At 41.9% G+C, this 20,811-nt stretch overlaps 1 protein-coding gene across 2 annotated transcripts in view; it reads right to left on the bottom strand.

Moving 5' to 3' along the window:
• The window catches only part of lsn (vacuolar-sorting protein SNF8), a 292,203-nt gene that overhangs the window by 28,260 nt on the left and 243,132 nt on the right, over positions 1–20,811 (bottom strand). For both annotated transcript variants that reach the window (XR_011716448.1, XM_071691589.1), the window contains exons 4-5: positions 13,644–13,809; positions 13,385–13,520 (exon numbers count right to left, since the gene is read on the bottom strand). Coding sequence is in view for 1 of the 2 variants with exons in the window: in XM_071691589.1 (XP_071547690.1) it covers positions 13,385–13,520; positions 13,644–13,809 (302 nt within the window). In the remaining variant the exon portion in view is untranslated. The remainder of the gene's footprint in view (positions 1–13,384; positions 13,521–13,643; positions 13,810–20,811) is intronic.

Raw genomic sequence — 20,811 nt, 5'->3', positions numbered from 1 at the left:
CTGCCGCAAACCTACATTCACTGAGAACCAATCATTTTCCCCTCCTCTCTTCTACACGTACACATGCCTTACATCCTCGATAAAAACTTTTCACTGCTTCTAAAACAACTTGCCTCCCACTCCATAAAACTTAAAAACCTTCCACAGAGCATCTCAAACAACTCTATCAAAATCCCTTTCTCCAATCCAAAATGCTACATACAAATCCAAATTTGGGCTTTTGTAAGTATTCTCACATACCATCTTCAAATTTAACACTGATCCACACATCCTCTACCACTTCTGAAACCACACTGCTCTTTCCCCAATCTGATGCTCTGTTACATGCCTTCACCCTCCACAAATACCCTCCCATATAATTTTTACCAGGAATACTCAACAAACTATACCTCTGAAATTTGGCACTCACTCTTATCCCCCTTTTGGGCCTTTGTAAAAAGGGCATATGCACGCTTTCCGCCAATCCCCCGTCCCACCTCACCATGAGTCATACATACATTAAAAATAACCTTACCAACCAGCCCAAAAATACAGTCACCCCTTTTTTTAATAGTTTCCCCACTGCAATACCATCCAAACCTGCGCCTTCCGGCTTTAAATCTTCTGCAAAGCTTTTACTACCTTTTTCTTTGTTTACCAAATCATTTTCCTAACCCTCACTTTGCACACCACCTCGACCAAAACAACCCCATATCTGCCACTCTATCATCAAACACATTCAACAAATCTTCAAATACTCACTCCATCTCCTTCTCACATCAAACCCCAAATTGTTATCACCTCCCCATTAGCACCCTTCCCCTGAAGTTCCCATTTGCTCCTTGTCTTATGCACTTTATTTACCTCCTTCCAGAACATCTTTTATTCTCCCTAAAATTTAATGATACTCTCTCACCCCAACTCTCATTTGCCCTCTTTTTCAACCTCTTGCACCTTTCTCTTGACCTCCTGTCTCTTTCTTTTATACATTCCCACTCAATGCATTTTTTCCTGCACAAAAAATTGAGGGAATAATTGGTATACATGGGGTGTTCAGTGTTGTAAATGGAAAAGGTGAAGAGGCTTGTAGATTTATGTGCTGAAAAAGGACTGGTGATTGGGAATACCTGTTTAAAAAAACGAGATATACATAAGTATACGAGTAAAGTAGGAGGGGGATGGCCAGAGAGCGTTATTGGATTACGTGTTTTAAATTGACAGGCGCGCGAAAGAGAGACTTTTGGATGTAATGTGCTGAGAGGTGCAACTGGAGGGGTGTCTGATCATTATCTTGTGGAGGCAAGGTGAGATTTGTATGGGTTTTCAGAAAAGAAGAGTGAATGTTGGGGTGAAGAGGGTGGGAGAGTAAGTGAGCTTGGGGAAAGGGGACTTGTGTGAGGAAGTACCAGGAGAGACTGAGTACAGAATGGAAAAAGGTGGAACAATGGAAGTAAGGGGGGTGGGGGGGGAATGGGAAGTATTTAGGGAATCAGTGATGGAGTGCGCCAAAAGATGCTTTTGGCATGAGAAGCGTGGGGGGTGGGTTATTAGAAAGGGTAGTGAGTGGTGGAATGAAGAAGTAAATTATTAGTGAAAGAGAAGAGAGAGGCATTTGGACGATCTTGCTATATCTATATCTATATTATATATATAATATATATATATATATTATTATATATTATATATATATATATATACTCTCAGCTTTCTTCTTTCACACCCCTTTACCAAACCAGCACCAACTTCTGCAGTTTCTCACCCAAATCAGCCACCAGCACTGATTTATCAGCAAACAACAAGTGACTCACTTTCCAACTCTCTCATCCACAATAGACTGCGTACTTGCCCCCCTCTCCAACACTCTTTCATTCACCTCCCTAAACACCCATCCATAAACAAAATAAACAACCATGGAGACATCACGCACCCCTACTGCAAACCAACATTCACTGAGAACCAATCACTTTCCTCTCTTCCTACATGTACACATGCCTTACATCCCCGATAAAAACTTTTCACTGCTTCTAAAAAACTTGCTTCCCACACCATATATTCTTAGTACCTTCCACAGCGAAACTCTATCAACCTATCAATATGTCTTGTCCAGATCCATAAATGTTACATACATATCCACTTGCTTTTCTAAGTAATTTTTCACATACAAATTCTTCAAAGCAAACACCTGATCCCACAAATCCCCTACCACAAATTTAGACCACACTGCCTTCCCCAATCTGATTCCTTGTACATGCCTTCCCCCTCTCAATCAATACCCTTCCAAATAATTTCCCCGGAACACTTTATAGACTTATACCTCTGTAATTTGAGCACTCACTTTTATCCCCTTTGCCTTTGTACAATGGCACTATCAAGCATTCCCCCAATCCTCAGGCTCTCATAAAGAATCTTTACATACATTAAATAACTTTACCAACCAGTCAACATTACAGTCCCCCCCTTTTTTTAAATAAATTCCACTGCAATAACATCTAAACTCGCTACCTTGCCGGCTTTCATCTTCTGCATAGCTTTTACTCCCCCTTCTCTGTTTACCAAATCATTCTCTCTAACCCTCTCACTTTGCCACCACCTCGACCAAAACACCTAATCTGCCACTCTATCATCAAACACATTAAACAAACCTTCAAAATACTCACTCCATCTCCTTCTCGCATCACACTACTTGTCATCACCCCCCCAATTAGCCCCCTTCACTGATGTTCCCATTTGTTCCTTTGTCTTACGCACTTTATTTACCTCCTTCCAAAAACTTTTTTATTCTCCCTAAAATTTAATGATATTCTCTCACCCCAACTCTCTTTTCCCTCTTTTTCACCTTTTGCACCTTTCTTTTGGGCCTCCTGCCTCTTTCTTTTATACATCTCCCATCATTTGCATTATTTCCCTGCAAAAATCGTCCAAATGCCTCTCTTCTTTCACTAATAATCTTACTTCTTCATCCCACCACTCACTACCCTTTCTAATCTGCCCACCTCCCACCTTTCTCACGTCACGGGCATCTTTTGTGCAAGCCATCACTTCTTCTCTAAAAAACATCCCATTCCTCCCCCACTCCCCTTACGTCCTTTGTTCTCACCTTTTTCCACTCTGTACTCAGTCTCTCCTGGCACTTCCTGACACAAGTCTCCTTCCCAAGCTCACTTACTCTCCCCACTCTCTTCACCCCAACATTCTCTCTTCTTTTCTGAAAACCTCTACAAAATCTTCACCTTCGCCTCCACAAGATAATGATCAGACATCCCTCCCGTTGCACCTCTCAGCACATGAACATCCAAAAGTCTCTCTTTGCGCGCCTTATCAATTTTAAAACATGTAAACCAATACGCTCTCTGGCCACTCTCCCATTTACAAACGTATACTTATGTTTATCTCTCTTTTTAAAAACCCGGGATTCCCAATTACCAGTCCTTTTCAGCACGTAAATCTACAAGCTTTCACCATTCCCATTTACAACAATGAACACCCCCGATACCCAATTATTCCCTCAACTGCCACATTACTCACTTTGCATTCAAATCCCTCACATAACCCGGGCCGGCAAAAAATACTAACCACCACTCAGCTGCTCCAAAACACTTGCCTCTCATTATTTTCTTTTCATGCTCAGGGGGCATAGCACCAAAAATTCCCCCTACTCTCCCTCCACTTTCAGTTTTACCCAATCAAAGTAGAGTTTTCTTTCTTTCACCTACCCAAAATCCCCCCACTCCCGTTTTTAGGGGTATGGTACTCCTTTCCCTTTCTCTTTTCCTCTCCTAAACCCCCGACTTTACTCCCAAGACATTCCCAAAAAATTCTCCCCTTTACCCCTTTAGCTTGTTTCACTCAGAGCCAAACATCCAGGTTCCTTTCCTAAATTCCCATTATCTCCCTTTTTTCTTCTCTTGGTTTTCTCCACACACATTTTGAAACCCAATTGGCCCTCGAGGAGGATACATCCCCCGCGGCTCCTTCGGGTTTTCCCCCTTTTGAAAGTTAAAATAAAAGGAGGGGGGGTTTCCAGCCTTCCCCCCCCCGGGCCCCTTATCGCCTTTACACAGGAGGGAAAGCTTGGGGAAATATTTTTTTTCCCCTATCCCCGGGATGAATAAGAGCAAGGTTATTAGGTACAGTAGGGTTGAGGGTCAAGTCAATTGGGAGGTGAGTTTGAATGGAGAAAAACTGGAGGAAGTGAAGTGTTTTAGATATCTGGGAGTGGATCTGGCAGCGGATGGAACCATGGAAGCGGAAGTGGATCATAGGGTGGGGGAGGGGGTGAAAATTCTGGGGGCCTTGAAGAATGTGTGGAAGTCGAGAACATTATCTCGGAAAGCAAAAATGGGTATGTTTGAAGGAATAGTGGTTCCAACAATGGTGTATGGTTGCGAGGCGTGGGCTATGGATAGAGTTGTGCGCAGGAGGATGGATGTGCTGGAAATGAGATTTTTGAGGACAATGTGTGGTGTGAGGTGGTTTGATCGAGTGAGTAACGTAAGGGTAAGAGAGATGTGTGGAAATAAAAAGAGCGTGGTTGAGAGAGCAGAAGAGGGTGTTTTGAAGTGGTTTGGGCACATGGAGAGAATGAGTGAGGAAAGATTGACCAAGAGGATATATGTGTCGGAGGTGGAGGGAACAAGGAGAAGAGGGAGACCAAATTGGAGGTGGAAAGATGGAGTGAAAAAGATTTTGTGTGATCGGGGCCTGAACATGCAGGAGGGTGAAAGGAGGGCAAGGAACAGAGTGAATTGGAGCGATGTGGTATACCGGGGCTGACGTGCTGTCAGTGGATTGAATCAAGGCATGTGAAGCGTCGGGGGTAAACCATGGAAAGCTGTGTAGGTATGTATATTTGCGTGTGTGGACGTATGTATATACATGTGTATGGGGGGGGTTGGGCCATTTCTTTCGTCTGTTTCCTTGCGTTACCTCGCAAACGCGGGAGACAGCGACAAAGTATAAAAAAATATATATATATATATATATATATATATATATATATATATATATATATATATATATATATATATATATTTTTTTTTTTCTTTTTTTTTTTTTATTATACTTTGTCGCTGTCTCCCACGTCAGCGAGGTGGCGCAAGGAAACATACGAAAGAATGGCCCAACCCACCAACATATAAATGTCCACACACGCACATATACATACCTATACATTTCAACGTATGCATATATATATATGCATACACATATATACACATGTACATAATTCATTAATATTATTAATGATTATTATTATTATTAATTATTATTATTATTGATAATTTTTATCAATGATAATAATAAATATATATTTATTTTATTTCTTATACTTTATCGCTGTCTCCCGTGTTAGCGAGGTAGCACAAGGAAACAGACGAAAGAATGGCCCAACCCACCCACATACACATGTATGCACATACATGTCCACACACGCACATATACATACCTATACATCTCAACGTATACATATATATATACACTATACACACACACACACACACACACACACATATTCATATATACACATGTGCATAATTCATACTGACTGCCATTATTCATTCCCGCCGCCACCCCACCACACATGAAATGACAACCCCAACCCCCTCCCCCGCATGTGTGCGAGGTAGTGCTAGGAAAAGACAACAAAGGCCACATTCGTTCACACTCAGTCTCTAGCTGTCATGTATAATGCACTGAAACCACAGCTCCCTTTCCACATCCAGGCCCCACAAAACTTTCCATGGTTTACCCCAGATGCTTCACATGCCCTGGTTCAATCCATAGACAGCACGTCGACCCCAGTATACCACATAGTTCTAATTCGCTCTATTCCTTGCATGCCTTTCACCCTCCTGCATGTTCAGGCCCCGTTCACTCTTTTTCACTCCATCTTTCCACCTCCAATTTGGTCTCCCACTTCTCCTCGTTCCGTCCACCTCCGACACATATATCCTCTTGGTCAATCTTTCCTCACTCATTCTCTCCATGTGCCCAAACCATTTCAAAACACCCTCTTCTGCTCTCTCAACCATGCCCTTTTTATTTCCACACATCTCTCTTACCCTTACGTTACTTACTCGATCAAACCACCTCACACCACACATTGTCCCCAAACATTTTATTTTCAGCACATCCACTCTCCTCCGCACAACTCTATCTATAGCCTACGTCTTGCAACCATATAACATTGCTGGAACCACTATTCCTTCAAACATACCCATTTTCGCTTTCCAAGATAACGTTTTCGACTTCCACATATTTTTCAACACTCCCAGAACTTCCACCGCCTCCCCCACCCTATTATTTACTTCCGTTTCCATGGTTCCATCTGCTGCCAAATCCACTCCCAGATATCTAAAACACTTCACTTCCTCCAGTTTTTCTCTATTCAATCTTACATCACAAGCGACTTGTCCCTCAACCCTACTGTACCTAATAATCTTGCTCTCATTCACATTTACTCTCGGCTTTCTTCTTTCACACACTTTACCAAACTCAGTCACCAGCTTCTGCAGTTTCTTACATGAATCAGCCACCAGCGCTGTATCATCAGCGAACAACAACTGACTCACTTCCCAAGCTCTCTCATCCATAACAGACTGCATACTTGCCCCTGTTTCCAAAACTCTTGCATTCCCTTCCTAACAACCCTATCTATAAACAAATTAAACAACCACGGAGACATTACGCACCCCTGCCGCAAACCAACATTCACTGAGAACCAATCACTTTCCTCTCTTCCTACTCGTACACATGCCATACAACCTTGCTATATATAATTTATATATATTTATTTATTTTGCTTTGTCGCTGTCTCCCGCGTTTGCGAGGTAGCGCAAGGAAACAGACGAAAGAAATGGCTCAACCCACCCCCATACACATGTATATACATACACGTCGACACACGAAATATACATACCTATACATCTCAATGTACACATATATATACACACACAGACACATAAATATATACCCATGCACACAATTCACACTGTCTGCCTTTATTCATTCCCATCGTCACCTCGCCACACATGGAATACCATCCCCCTCCCCCCTCATGTGTGCGAGGTAGCACTAGGAAAGCCCGAAACCACAGCTCCCTTTCCACATCCAGGCCCCACACAACTTCCCATGGAATACCCCAGACGCTTCACATGCCCTGATTCAATCCACTGACAGCACGTCAACCCCGGTATACCACATCGATCCACTTCACTCTATTCTTTGCCTGCCTTTCACCCTCCTGCATGTTTAGGCCCCGATCACTCAAAATCTTTTTCACTCCATCTTTCCACCTCCAATTTGGTCTCCCACTTCTCGTTCCCTCCACCTCCTACACATATATCCTCTTGGTCAATCTTTCCTCACTCATTTTCTCCATGTGCACAAACCATTTCAAAACACCCTCTTGTACTCTCTCAACCACGCTCTTTTTATTTCCACACATTTCTCTCACTCTATTATTACTTATTCGATCAAACCACCTCACACCACACATTGTCCTCAAACATCTCATTTCCAGCACATCCACCCTCCTGCGCACAACTCTATCCATAGCCCACGCCTCGCAACCATACAACATTGTTGGAACCACTATTCCTTCAAACATACCCATTTTTGCTTTCCGAGATAATGTTCTCGACTTCCACACATTCTTTAAGGCTCCCAGGATTTTCGCCCCCTCCCCCACCCTATGATTCACTTCCGCTTTCATGGTTCCATCCGCTGCCAGATCCACTCCCAGATATCTTAAACACTTCACTTCCTCCAGTTTTTCTCCATTCAACCCTACTGTACCTAAAAACCTTGCTCTTATTCACATTTACTCTTAACTTTCTTCTTTCACACACTTTACCAAACTCAGTCACCAGCTTCTGCAGTTTCTCACATGAATCAGCCACCAGCGCTGTATCATCAGCGAACAACAACTGACTCACTTCCCAAGCTCTCTCATCCCCAACAGACTTCATACTTGCCCCTCTTTCCAAAACTCTTGCATTTACCTCCCTAACGAACCCATCCATAAACAAATTAAACAACCATGGAGACATCACACACCCCTGCCGCAAACCTACATTCACTGAGAACCAATCACTTTCCTCTCTTCCTACACGTACACATGCCTTACATCCTCGATAAAAACTTTTCACTGCTTCTAACAACTTGCCTCCCACTCCATATATTCTTAATACCTTCCACAGAGCATCTCTATCAACTCTATCATATGCCTTCTCCAGATCCATAAATGCTACATACAAATCCATTTGCTTTTGTAAGTAGTTCTCACATACATTCTTCAAAGTAAACACCTGATCCACACATCCTCTACCACTTCTGAAACCACACTGCTCTTCCCCAATCTGATGCTCTCTACATGCCTTCACCCTCTCAATCAATACCCTCCCATATAATTTACCAGGAATACTCAACAAACTTATACCTCTGAAATTTGAGCACTCACTCTTATCCCCTTTGCCTTTGTACAAAGGCACTATGCACGCATTCCGCCAATCCTCAGGCACCTCACCATGAGTCATACATACATTAAATAACCTTACCAACCAGTCAATAATACAGTCACCCCGTTTTTTAATAGATTCCACTGCAATACCATCCAAACCTGCTGCCTTGCCGGCTTTCATCTTCTGCAAAGCTTTTACTACCTCTTCTTTGTTTACCAAATCATTTTCCCTAACCCTCTCACTTTGCACACCACCTCGACCAAAACACCCTATATCTGCCACTCTATCATCAAACACATTCAACAAATCTTCAAAATACTCACTCCATCTCCTTCTCACATCACCACTACTTGTTATCACCTCCCCATTAGCACCCTTCACTGAAGTTCCCATTTGCTCCCTTGTCTTATGCACTTTATTTACCTCCTTCCAGAACATCTTTTTATTCTCCCTAAAATTTAATGATACTCTCTCACCCCAACTCTCATTTGCCCTCTTTTTCACCTCTTGCACCTTTCTCTTGACCTCCTGTCTCTTTCTTTTATACATCTCCCACTCAATTGCATTTTTTCCCTGCACAAAAGTTGAGGGAATAATTGGTATACATGGGGTGTTCAGTGTTGTAAATGGAAATGGTGAAGAGCTTGTAGATTTATGTGCTGAAAAAGGACTGGTGATTGGGAATACCTGTTTAAAAAGCGAGATATACATAAGTATACGTATGTAAGTAGGAGAGATGGCCAGAGAGCGTTATTGGATTACGTGTTAATTGACAGGCGCGCGAAAGAGAGACTTTTGGATGTTAATGTGCTGAGAGGTGCAACTGGAGGGATGTCTGATCATTATCTTGTGGAGGCTAAGGTGAAGATTTGTATGGGTTTTCAGAAAAGAAGAGTGAATGTTGGGGTGAAGAGGGTGGTGAGAGTAAGTGAGCTTGGGAAGGAGACTTGTGTGAGGAAGTACCAGGAGAGACTGAGTACAGAATGGAAAAAGGTGAGAACAATGGAAGTAAGGGGAGTGGGGGAGGAATGGGAAGTATTTAGGGAATCAGTGATGGAGTGCGCAAAAGATGCTTTTGGCATGAGAAGCGTGGGAGGTGGGTTGATTAGAAAGGGTAGTGAGTGGTGGAATGAAGAAGTAAGATTATTAGTGAAAGAGAAGAGAGAGGCATTTGGACGATCTTGCTATATCTATATCTATATATATATATATATATATATATATATATATATATATATATATATATATATATATACTCTCAGCTTTCTTCTTTCACACACTTTACCAAACTCAGTCACCAACTTCTGCAGTTTCTCACCCAAATCAGCCACCAGCACTGTATCATCAGCAAACAACAAGTGACTCACTTTCCAAGCTCTCTCATCCACAATAGACTGCGTACTTGCCCCTCTCTCCAACACTCTTGCATTCACCTCCCTAACAACCCCATCCATAAACAAAATAAACAACCATGGAGACATCACGCACCCCTACTGCAAACCAACATTCACTGAGAACCAATCACTTTCCTCTCTTCCTACATGTACACATGCCTTACATCCTCGATAAAAACTTTTCACTGCTTCTAACAACTTGCTTCCCACACCATATATTCTTAGTACCTTCCACAGCGAAACTCTATCAACTCTATCAATATGTCTTGTCCAGATCCATAAATGTTACATACATATCCACTTGCTTTTCTAAGTATTTCTCACATACATTCTTCAAAGCAAACACCTGATCCACACATCCTCTACCACTATTGAGACCACACTGCTCTTCCCCAATCTGATGCTCTGTACATGCCTTCACCCTCTCAATCAATACCCTTCCATATAATTTCCCAGGAACACTTTATAGACTTATACCTCTGTAATTTGAGCACTCACTTTTATCCCCTTTGCCTTTGTACAATGGCACTATGCAAGCATTCCGCCAATCCTCAGGCATCTCATCATGAATCATACATACATTAAATAACTTTACCAACCAGTCAACATTACAGTCACCCCCTTTTTTAATAAATTCCACTGCAATAACATCTAAACTCGCTACCTTGCCGGCTTTCATCTTCTGCATAGCTTTTACTACCCCTTCTCTGTTTACCAAATCATTCTCTCTAACCCTCTCACTTTGCACACCACCTCGACCAAAACACCCTATATCTGCCACTCTATCATCAAACACATTCAACAAACCTTCAAAATACTCACTCCATCTCCTTCTCGCATCATCACTACTTGTCATCACCTCCCCATTAGCCCCCTTCACTGATGTTCCCATTTGTTCCTTTGTCTTACGCACTTTATTTACCTCCTTCCAAAACATCTTTTTATTCTCCCTAAAATTTAATGATATTCTCTCACCCCAACTCTCATTTCCCTCTTTTTCACCTTTTGCACCTTTCTCTTGACCTCCTGCCTCTTTCTTTTATACATCTCCCACTCATTTGCATTATTTCCCTGCAAAAATCGTCCAAATGCCTCTCTTCTCTTTCACTAATAATCTTACTTCTTCATCCCACCACTCACTACCCTTTCTAATCTGCCCACCTCCCACCTTTCTCACGTCACAGGCATCTTTTGTGCAAGCCATCACTTCTTCTCTAAATACATCCCATTCCTCCCCCACTCCCCTTACGTCCTTTGTTCTCACCTTTTTCCACTCTGTACTCAGTCTCTCCTGGCACTTCCTGACACAAGTCTCCTTCCCAAGCTCACTTACTCTCACCACTCTCTTCACCCCAACATTCTCTCTTCTTTTCTGAAAACCTCTACAAATCTTCACCTTCGCCTCCACAAGATAATGATCAGACATCCCTCCAGTTGCACCTCTCAGCACATGAACATCCAAAAGTCTCTCTTTCGCGCGCCTATCAATTAACATGTAATCCAATAACGCTCTCTGGCCATCTCTCCTATTTACAAACGTATACTTATGTTTATCTCTCTTTTTAAACCAGGTATTCCCAATTACCAGTCCTTTTTCAGCACGTAAATCTACAAGCTCTTCACCATTCCCATTTACAACAATGAACACCCCCATGCATACCAATTATTCCCTCAACTGCCACATTACTCATCTTTGCATTCAAATCACCCATCACTATAACCCGGTCTCGTGCATCAAAACTACTAACACACTCACTCAGCTGCTCCTAAAACACTTGCCTCTCATTATCTTTCTTCTCATGCTCAGGTGCATATGCACCAATAATTACCCATATCTCTCCATCCACTTTCAGTTTTACCCATATCAATGTAGAGTTTACTTTCTTACACTCTATCCCATACTCCCACCACTCCTGTTTCAGGAGTAGTGGTACTCCTTTCCTTGCTCTTGTCCTCTCACTAACCCCTGACTTTACTCCCAAGACATTCCCAAACCATTCTTCCCCTTTACCCTTGAGCTTCGTTTCACTCAGAGCCAAAACATCCAGGTTCCTTTCCTCAAATATACCACTTATCTCCCCTTTTTTCTTCTCTTGGTTACATCCACACACATTTAGACAACCCAATCTGAGCCGTCGAGGAGGATGAGCACTCCCCGCGTGACTCCTTCTGTTTCCCCTTTTAGAAAGTTAAAATACAAGGAGGGGAGGGTTTCCAGCCTTCCCGCTCCCGTCCCCTTTAGTCGCCTTCTACGACACGTGAGGAATGCTTGGGAAGTATTCTTTCTCCCCTATCCCCAGGGATGAATAAGAGCAAGGTTATTAGGTACAGTAGGGTTGAGGGACAAGTCAATTGGGAGGTAAGTTTGAATGGAGAAAAACTAGAGGAAGTGAAGTTTTTTAGATATCTGGGAGTGGATTTGGCAGCGGATGGAACAATGGAAGCGGAAGTGAGTCATGGGGTGGGGGAGGGGGCGAAAGTTCTGGGAGCGTTGAAGAATGTGTGGAAGTCGAGAACATTATCTCGGAAAGCAAAAATGGGTATGTTTGAAGGAATAGTGGTTCCAACAATGTTATATGGTTTGCGAGGCGTGGGCTACAGATAGAGTTGTGCGGAGGAGGGTGGATGTGCTGGAAATGAGATGTTTGAGGACAATATGTGGTGTGAGGTGGTTTGATCGAGTAAGTAATAATAGGGTAAGAGAGATGTGTGGTAATAAAAAGAGTGTGGTTGAGAGAGCAGAAGAGGGTGTTTTGAAATGGTTTGGTCACATGGAGAGAATGAGTGAGGAAAGATTGACCAAGAGGATATATGTGTCAGGGGTGGAGGGAACGAGGAGAAGTGGGAGACTAAATTGGAGGTGGAAAGATGGAGTGAAAAAGATTTTGAGTGATTGGAGCCTGAACATGCAGGAGGGTAAAAGGCGTGCAAGGACAGAGTGAATTGGAACGATGTGGTATACCGGGGTCGACGTGCTATCAATGGATTGAACCAGGGGATGTGAAGCGTCTGGGGTAAACCATGGAAAGTTCTGTGAGGCCTGGATGTGGAAAGGGAGCTCTAGTTTCTATGCATTATTACATGATAGTTAGAGACTGAGTGTAAACGAATGTGGCCTTTGTTGTCTTCCCCTAGCGCTACCTCGCACACATGCGGGGGGAGGGGGTTGTTATTTCATGTGTGGCGGGGTGGCGATGGGAATGAATAAAGGCAGACTATGAATTATGTACATGTCTATATATGTATATGTCTGTGTATATATATATATATATATATATATATATATATATATATATATATATATATATATATATATATATATATATATACATATATATGTTGAGATGTACGGGCATGTATATTTGCGTGTGTGGACATGTGTATGTGGGTGGGTTGGGCCATTCTTTCGTCTGTTTCCTTGCGCTACCTCGCTAACAAGGGAGACAGGGACAAAGTAAAATGAATAATAAATAAATATGTATCTTGTTACTAGAGAGAATGCAAACATGAAATAAAGGAGAAATCTACATATAGAAAACAGAAGTCTCATACATGCTGCAGGAGGGTGGTGTGGTCCATGGAGAGTTCCCCAGGGATTGAGTACATGAACTGGGAGTCTCCTGTACCCACAATCTCCATGCCAGAACCCAGTACATGCAATTTCTTTACTGCTCTCACTACGTCATCACTGTAAAAAAAAAATCAAGTTTATTATAAACAATCATTGGTGACACCTTTCAGTTTTAGAAAGTATAATTATCAAATACTATTCATTATGGTAATCATCAAAGTGAAGACTGGAGAGACTAACACACTAATCTGGTTGTCTGGTTTCCTCCTGTGGTTGAGTCTCCTGAGCACCTCCTCTAAGGAGATGACACCTCCATTACGGTGGCTGGTGGCTACACACAACTCGACAATCTGCACACCAAGCTCGTAGTAGAAGTCGCCCACACCCAGCATCTCACACCAGAATCCTGGATGGAAGACATACAATAACCATGTATAATGTGCATTGTCTCCTGACAAAGATACAATAACCATGTATAATGTGCATTGTCTCCTGACAAAGATACAATAACTATGTATAATGTGCATTGTCTCCTGACAAAGATACAATAACCATGTATAATGTGCATTGTCTCCTGACAATGATACAATAACCATGTATAATGTGCATTGTCTCCTGACAAAGATACAATAACCATGTATAATGTGCATTGTCTCCTGACAAAGATACAATAACCATGTATAATGTGCATTGTCTCCTGACAAAGATACAATAACCATGTATAATGTGCATTGTCTCCTGACACAGCATGTTTTAGATTCATTATTTCTAGACTGAATATGAAAGATAACATTGATGAGGGGCTTTTGGTTTCTTCTTACTCTGTGCATACACTCCTTACTTGCAATAATTTCCCCTCTCAAGACCACGAAATCTCAAATTTCTCTAGAATTAACCAAACCAGCAAAGACTAGGAAAGTGAAACGTTTCGTAATAATAGGAAACTTTACTGGTGAGATGTGAAAAATGGAGAAGTGGATGTGAGAATGGAATGTTAATGTAAGAAGGAAGGGGAGATGCTAAATCAAAAGGAGGAAGTGAAAGGAAGATGGAAAGAGTATTTTGAAAAACTGATGAATGTGAGACAAGGGGAGGCAGCAGTTGCTACATGCATGGATATGGAGGATGGAAGGAAGAGGACACAAGTACAGGGGCCTGTAGCAAAAAGGGAAGTAAGAAGGGCAATAATCAAGGTAAAGGTAGGAAAGCCACCTAGAATGGATGGAATCATGGCTAAAAATGCTGAAGTATAAATTGATAAAGTGGATATATATATATTTTTTTTTTTTTTTTATACTTTGTCGCTGTCTCCCGCGTTTGCGAGGTAGCGATATATATATATATATATATATATATATATATATATATATATATATATATATATATATATATATATATGAAGAGAATGGTGAGAGTAAGTGTGCTTGGGAAGGAGACTTGTGTGAGGAAGTACCAGGAGAGACTGAATACAGAATGGAAAAAGGTGAGAATAAAGGATGTAAGGGGAGTGGGGGAGGAATGGGATGTATTTAGGGAAGCAGTGATGGCTTGCGCAAAAGATGCTTGTGGCATGAGAAGTGTGGGAGGTGGGCAGATTAGAAAGGGTAGTGAGTGGTGGGATGAAGAAGTAAGATTATTAGTGAAAGAGAAGAGAGAGGCATTTGGACGATTTTTGCAGGGAAATAATGCAAATGAGTGGGAGATGTATAAAAGAAAGAGGCAGGAGGTCAAGAGAAAGGTGCAAGGGGTGAAAAAGAGGGCAAATGGGAGTTGGGGTGAGACAGTATCATTAAATTTTCGGGGGAATAAAAAGATGTTTTGGAAGGTAAATAAAGTGCGTAAGACAAGGGAACAAATGGGAACTTCAGTGTAGGGGGCTAATGGGGAGGTGATAACAAGTAGTGGTGATGTGAGAAGGAGATGGAGTGAGTATTTTGAAGGTTTGTTGAATGTGTTTGATGATAGAGTGGCAGATATAGGGTGTTTTGGTCGAGATGGTGTGCAAAGTGAGAGGGTTAGGGAAAATGATTTGGTAAACAGAGAAGAGGTAGTAAAAGCTTTACGAAAGATGAAAGCTGTCAAGGTAGCGGGTATGGATTGTATTGCAGTGGAATTTATTAAAAAAGGGGGTGACTGTATTGTTGACTGGTTGGTAAGGTTATTTATTGTATGTATGATTCATGATGAGGTGCCTGAGGATTGGCGGAATGCGTGCATAGTGCCATTGTACAAAGGCAAAGGGGATAAGAGTGAGTGCTCAAATTACAGAGGTATAAGTTTGTTGAGTATTCCCGGTAAATCATATGGGAGGGTATTGATTGAGAGGGTGAAGGCATGTACAGAGCATCAGATTGGGGAAGAGCAGTGTGGTTTCAGAAGTGGTAGAGGATGTGTGGATCAGGTGTTTGCTTTGAAGAATGTATGTGAGAAATACTTAGAAAAGCAAATGGATTTGTATGTAGCATTTATGGATCTGGAGAAGGCATATGATAGAGTTGATAGAGATGCTCTGTGGAAGGTTTTAAGAATATATGGTGTGGGAGGCAAGTTGTTAGAAGCAGTGAAAAGTTTTTATCGAGGATGTAAGGCATGTGTACGTGTAGGAAGAGAGGAAAGTGATTGGTTCTCAGTGAATGTAGGTTTGCGGCAGGGGTGTGTGATGTCTCCATGGTTGTTTAATTTGTTTATAGATGGGGTTGTTAGGGAGGTGAATGCAAGAGTTTTGGAAAGAGAGGCAAGTATGCAGTCTGTTGTGGATGAGAGAGCTTGGGAAGTGAGTCAGTTGTTATTCGCTGATGATACAGCGCTGGTGGCTGTTTCATGTGAGAAACTGCAGAAGCTAGTGACTGAGTTTGGTAAAGTGTGTGAAAGAAGAAAGTTGAGAGTAAATGTGAATAAGAGTAAGGTTATTAGGTACAGTAGGGTTGAGGGTCAAGTCAATTGGGAGGTAAGTTTGAATGGAGAAAAACTGGAGGAAGTGAAGTGTTTTAGATATCTTGGAGTGGATTGGGCAGCGGATGGAACCATGGAAGTGGAAGTGAATCATAGGGTGGGGGAGGGGGCGAAAATTCTGGGAGCCTTGAAGAATGTGTGGAAGTCAAGAACATTATCTCGGAAAGCAAAAATGGCTATGTTTGAAGGAATAGTGGTTCCAACAATGTAGTATGGTTGCAAGGTGTGGGCTATGGATAGAGTTATGCGGAGGAAGGTGGATGTGCTGGAAATGAGATGTTTGAGGACAATATGTGATGTGAGGTAGTTTGATCGAGTAAGTAATAATAGGGTAAGAGAGATATGTGGTAATAAAAAGAGTGTGGTTGAGAGAGCAGAAGAGGGTGTTTTGAAATGGTTTGGTCACATGGAGAGAATGAGTGAGGAAAGATTGACAAAGAGGATATATGTGTCAGAGGTGGAGGGAACGAGAAGTGGGAGACCAAATTGGAGGTGGAAAGATGGAGTGAAAAAGATTTTGAGGGATCGGGGCCTGAACATGCAGGAGGGTGAAAGGCGTGCAAGGAATAGAGTGAATTGGAACGATGTGGTATACCGGGGTTGACGTGCTGTCAATGGATTGAACCAGGGCATGTGAAGCGTCTGGGGTAAACCATGGAAAGTTCTGTTGGGCCTGGATGTGGAAGGGGAGCTGTGGTTTTGGTGCATTGTTGCATGACGGCTGGGGACTGAGGGTGAACGAGTGGGGCCTTTGTTGTCTTTTCCTTGCCCTGCCTCTCACACATATATATATATCATTTTATATATATCATATATATATATATATATATATATGTATATATATATATATCATTTATATATATATATATCATTTTATCCCTGGGGATAGGGGAGAAAGAATACTTCCCACGTATTCCCTGCGTGTCGTAGAAGGCGACTAAAAGGGGAGGGAGCGGGGGGCTGGAAATCCTCCCCTCTCGTTTTTTTTTTTTTTTTTTTTAATTTTCCAAAAGAAGGAACAGAGAATTGGGCCAGGTGAGGGTATTCCCTCAAGGCCCAGTCCTCTGTTCTTAACGCTACCTCGCTAATGCGGGAAATGGCGAATGGTTTGAAAGAAAGATATATATATATCCCTGGGGATAGGGGAGAAAGAATACTTCCCACGTATTCCCTGCGTGTCGTAGAAGGCGACTAAAAGGGAAGGGAGCGGGGGGCTGGAAATCCTCCCCTCTCGTTTTTTTTTTTTTTTTTTTTTTTTTCCAAAAGAAGGAACAGAGAAGGGGGCCAGGTGAGGGTATTCCCTCAAAGGCCCAGTCCTTGTTTATATATATATATATATATATATATATATATATATATATATATATATATATATATATATATATATATATATATATACATATTTTTTTTTTTTTTTTTTTTTTCATACTATTCGCTATTTCCCGCAATAGCGAGGTAGCGTTAAGAACAGAGGACTGGGCCTTTGAGGGAATATCCTCACCTGGCCCTCTTCTCTGTTCCTTCTTTTGGAAAATTAAAAAAAAAAAATAAAAAAACGAGAGGGGAGGATTTCCAGCCCCCCGCTCCCTTATATATATATATATATATATATATATATATATATATATATATATATATATATATATATATAGAACCTTGTATCTTAATAATGTTGGGGTGCCACTCCAGTTCAAGAGAAACAGAGGCCATTTGAAGAAAAAAGAGACACTATCATATTCTAATCCTCACACACATAGACATACCCACACACACAGGGTAACAGGGAGATCAAAATACTGCAGAAATATGAGACAAAAGGCAGCAGTGGTCAGACAAATGGCTTACATACTTAAGATGAAAAACTAAGTTTACACATCACAGCGCAATTATCATGTGAAAAAGGACCATGGAGTACATTTCAAATAAAACTTAATCAAGAAAGCATATGAAGCTGGTCGTAAGCAAAGCAAATTATTTGGACATTAGGTAGAGGAGTTCTGCACTCGGGCCCCATCTCTTGCACAGTATGTGTGAATGTTTGTGGCTATGCTTGCATGCAGGCATGGATGTGTGTGTGTGTGATTGTGTGCCAATCAAAATACCCAGATTTACAGCAAACTTAAGCAAATACAATGCAAGCTTCTGCACATCAAAACAGCATGACCGAGAATGACAAGTGACAGTTTAGATCAACTTTCTATTGTTTGTTTCATTGACTCCTACATGATAATAAACAATGACATGAAAAATGACATGAATATATATATATATATATATATATATATATATATATATATATATATATATATATATATATATATATATATATATATATATTCCTATGAGTCCACGGGGAAAATGAAACCCGATAAGTTCCCAAGTGCGCTTTCGTGTAATAATTACATCATCAGGGGAGACACAAGAGAGAAATATGTCAGTTGATATACATCGAAGAGACAAAGCTTCGTCTCTTCGATGTATATCAATGGTTCAATCCACTGACTGCACGTCGACCCCGGTATACCACATCGTTCCAATTCACTCTATTCCTTGCACGCCTTTCACCTTCCTGCATGTTCAGGCCCCGATCACTCAAAATCTTTTTCACTCCATCTTTCCACCTCCAATTCGGTCTCCCACTTCTCCTCGTTCCCTCTACCTCTGACACATATATCATCTTGGTCAATCTTTCCTCACTCATTCTCTCCATGTGATCAAACCATTTCAAAACACCCTCTTCTGCTCTCTCAACCACACTCTTTCCATTACCACACATCTCTCTTACCCTTTCATTACTTACTCGATCAAACCACCTCACATCACATATTGTCCTCAGACATCTCATTTCCAGCACATCCACCCTTCTCTGCACAACTCTATCTATAGACCACGCCTCGCAACCATATATCATTGTTGGAACCACTATTCCTTCAAACATATCCATTTTTGCTTTCCAAGATAACGTTCTCGACTTACACACATTCTTCAACGCTCCCAGAATTTTCGCCCCCTCCCCCACCCTATGATTCACTTCCACTTCCATGGTTCCATCCGCTGCCAAATCCACTCCGAGATATCTAGAACACTTCACTTCTCCAGTTTTTCTCCATTCCAACTTACCTCCCACTTGACTTGTCCCTCAACCCTACTGTACCTAATAACCTTGCTCTTATTCACATTTACCCTCAGCTTTCTTCTTTCACACACTTTACCAAACTCAGTCACCAACTTCTGCGGTTTCTCACCCGAATCAGCCACCAGCGCTGTATCATCAGCGAACAACAACTGACTCACTTCCCAAGCTCTCTCATCCACAACAGACTGCATACGTACCCCTCTCTCCAACACTCTTGCATTCACCTCCCTAACAACCCCATCCATAAACAAAACAAACAACCATGGAGACATCAAGCACCCCTTGTTTAATTTGTTTATGGATGGGTTTGTTAGGGAGGTGAATGCAAGAGTTTTGGAAAGAGGGGCAAGTATGCAGTCTCTTGTGGATGAGTGAGCTTGGGAAGTGAGTCAGTTGTTGTTCGCTGATGATACAGCGCTGGTGGCTGATTCATGTGAGAAACTGCAGAAGCTGGTGACTGAGTTTGGTAAAGTGTGTGAAAGAAGAAAGTTAAGAGCAAATGTGAATAAGAGCACGGTTATTAGGTACAGTAGGGTTGAGGGTCAAGTCAATTGGGAGGTAAGTTTGAATGGAGAAAACTTGAGGAAGTAAAGTGATTTAGATATCTGGGAATGGATCTGGCAGCGGATGGAACCATGGAAGCGGAAGTGAATCATAGGGTGGGGGAGGGGGCGAAAATTATGGGAGCCTTGAAGAATGTTTGGAAGTCGAGAACATTATCTCGGAAAGCAAAAATGGGTATGTTTGAAGGAATAGTGGTTCCAACAATGTTTTATGGTTGCGAGGCATGGGCTATGGATAGAGTTGTGCGGAGGAGGGTGGATGTGCTAGAAATGAGATGTTTGAGGACAATATATGGTGTGAGGTGGTTTGATCGAGTAAGTAATGTAAGGGTAACAGAGATGTGTGGAAATAAAAAGTGTGGTTGAGAGAGCAGAAGAGGGTGTTTTGAAATGGTTTGGGCACATGGAGAGAATGAGTGAGGAAAGATTGACCAAGAGGATATATGTGTCAGAGGTGGAGGGAACGAGGAGAAGTGGGAGACCGAATTGGAGGTGGAAAGATGGTGTGAAAAAGATTTTGAGTGATCGGGGCCTGAACATGCAGGAGGGTGAAAGGCGTGCAAGGAATAGAGTGAATTGGAACGATGTGGTATACCGGGGTCGACGTGCTGTCAATGGATTGAACCAAGGCATGTGAAGCGTCTGGGGTAAACCATGGAAAGTTCTGTGGGGCCTGGATGTGGAAAGGGAGCTGTGGTTTCGGTGCATTATTACATGACAGCTAGAGACTGAGTGTGAACGGATGGGGCCTTTGTGG

The sequence above is a fragment of the Panulirus ornatus genome, chromosome 50, assembly GCF_036320965.1.
Source record: "Panulirus ornatus isolate Po-2019 chromosome 50, ASM3632096v1, whole genome shotgun sequence".
Classification (NCBI taxonomy): Eukaryota; Metazoa; Arthropoda; class Malacostraca; order Decapoda; family Palinuridae; genus Panulirus; species Panulirus ornatus.
Note: the sequence above shows the minus strand (reverse complement) of the source record. Positions and strands in the feature narration are given on the sequence as shown.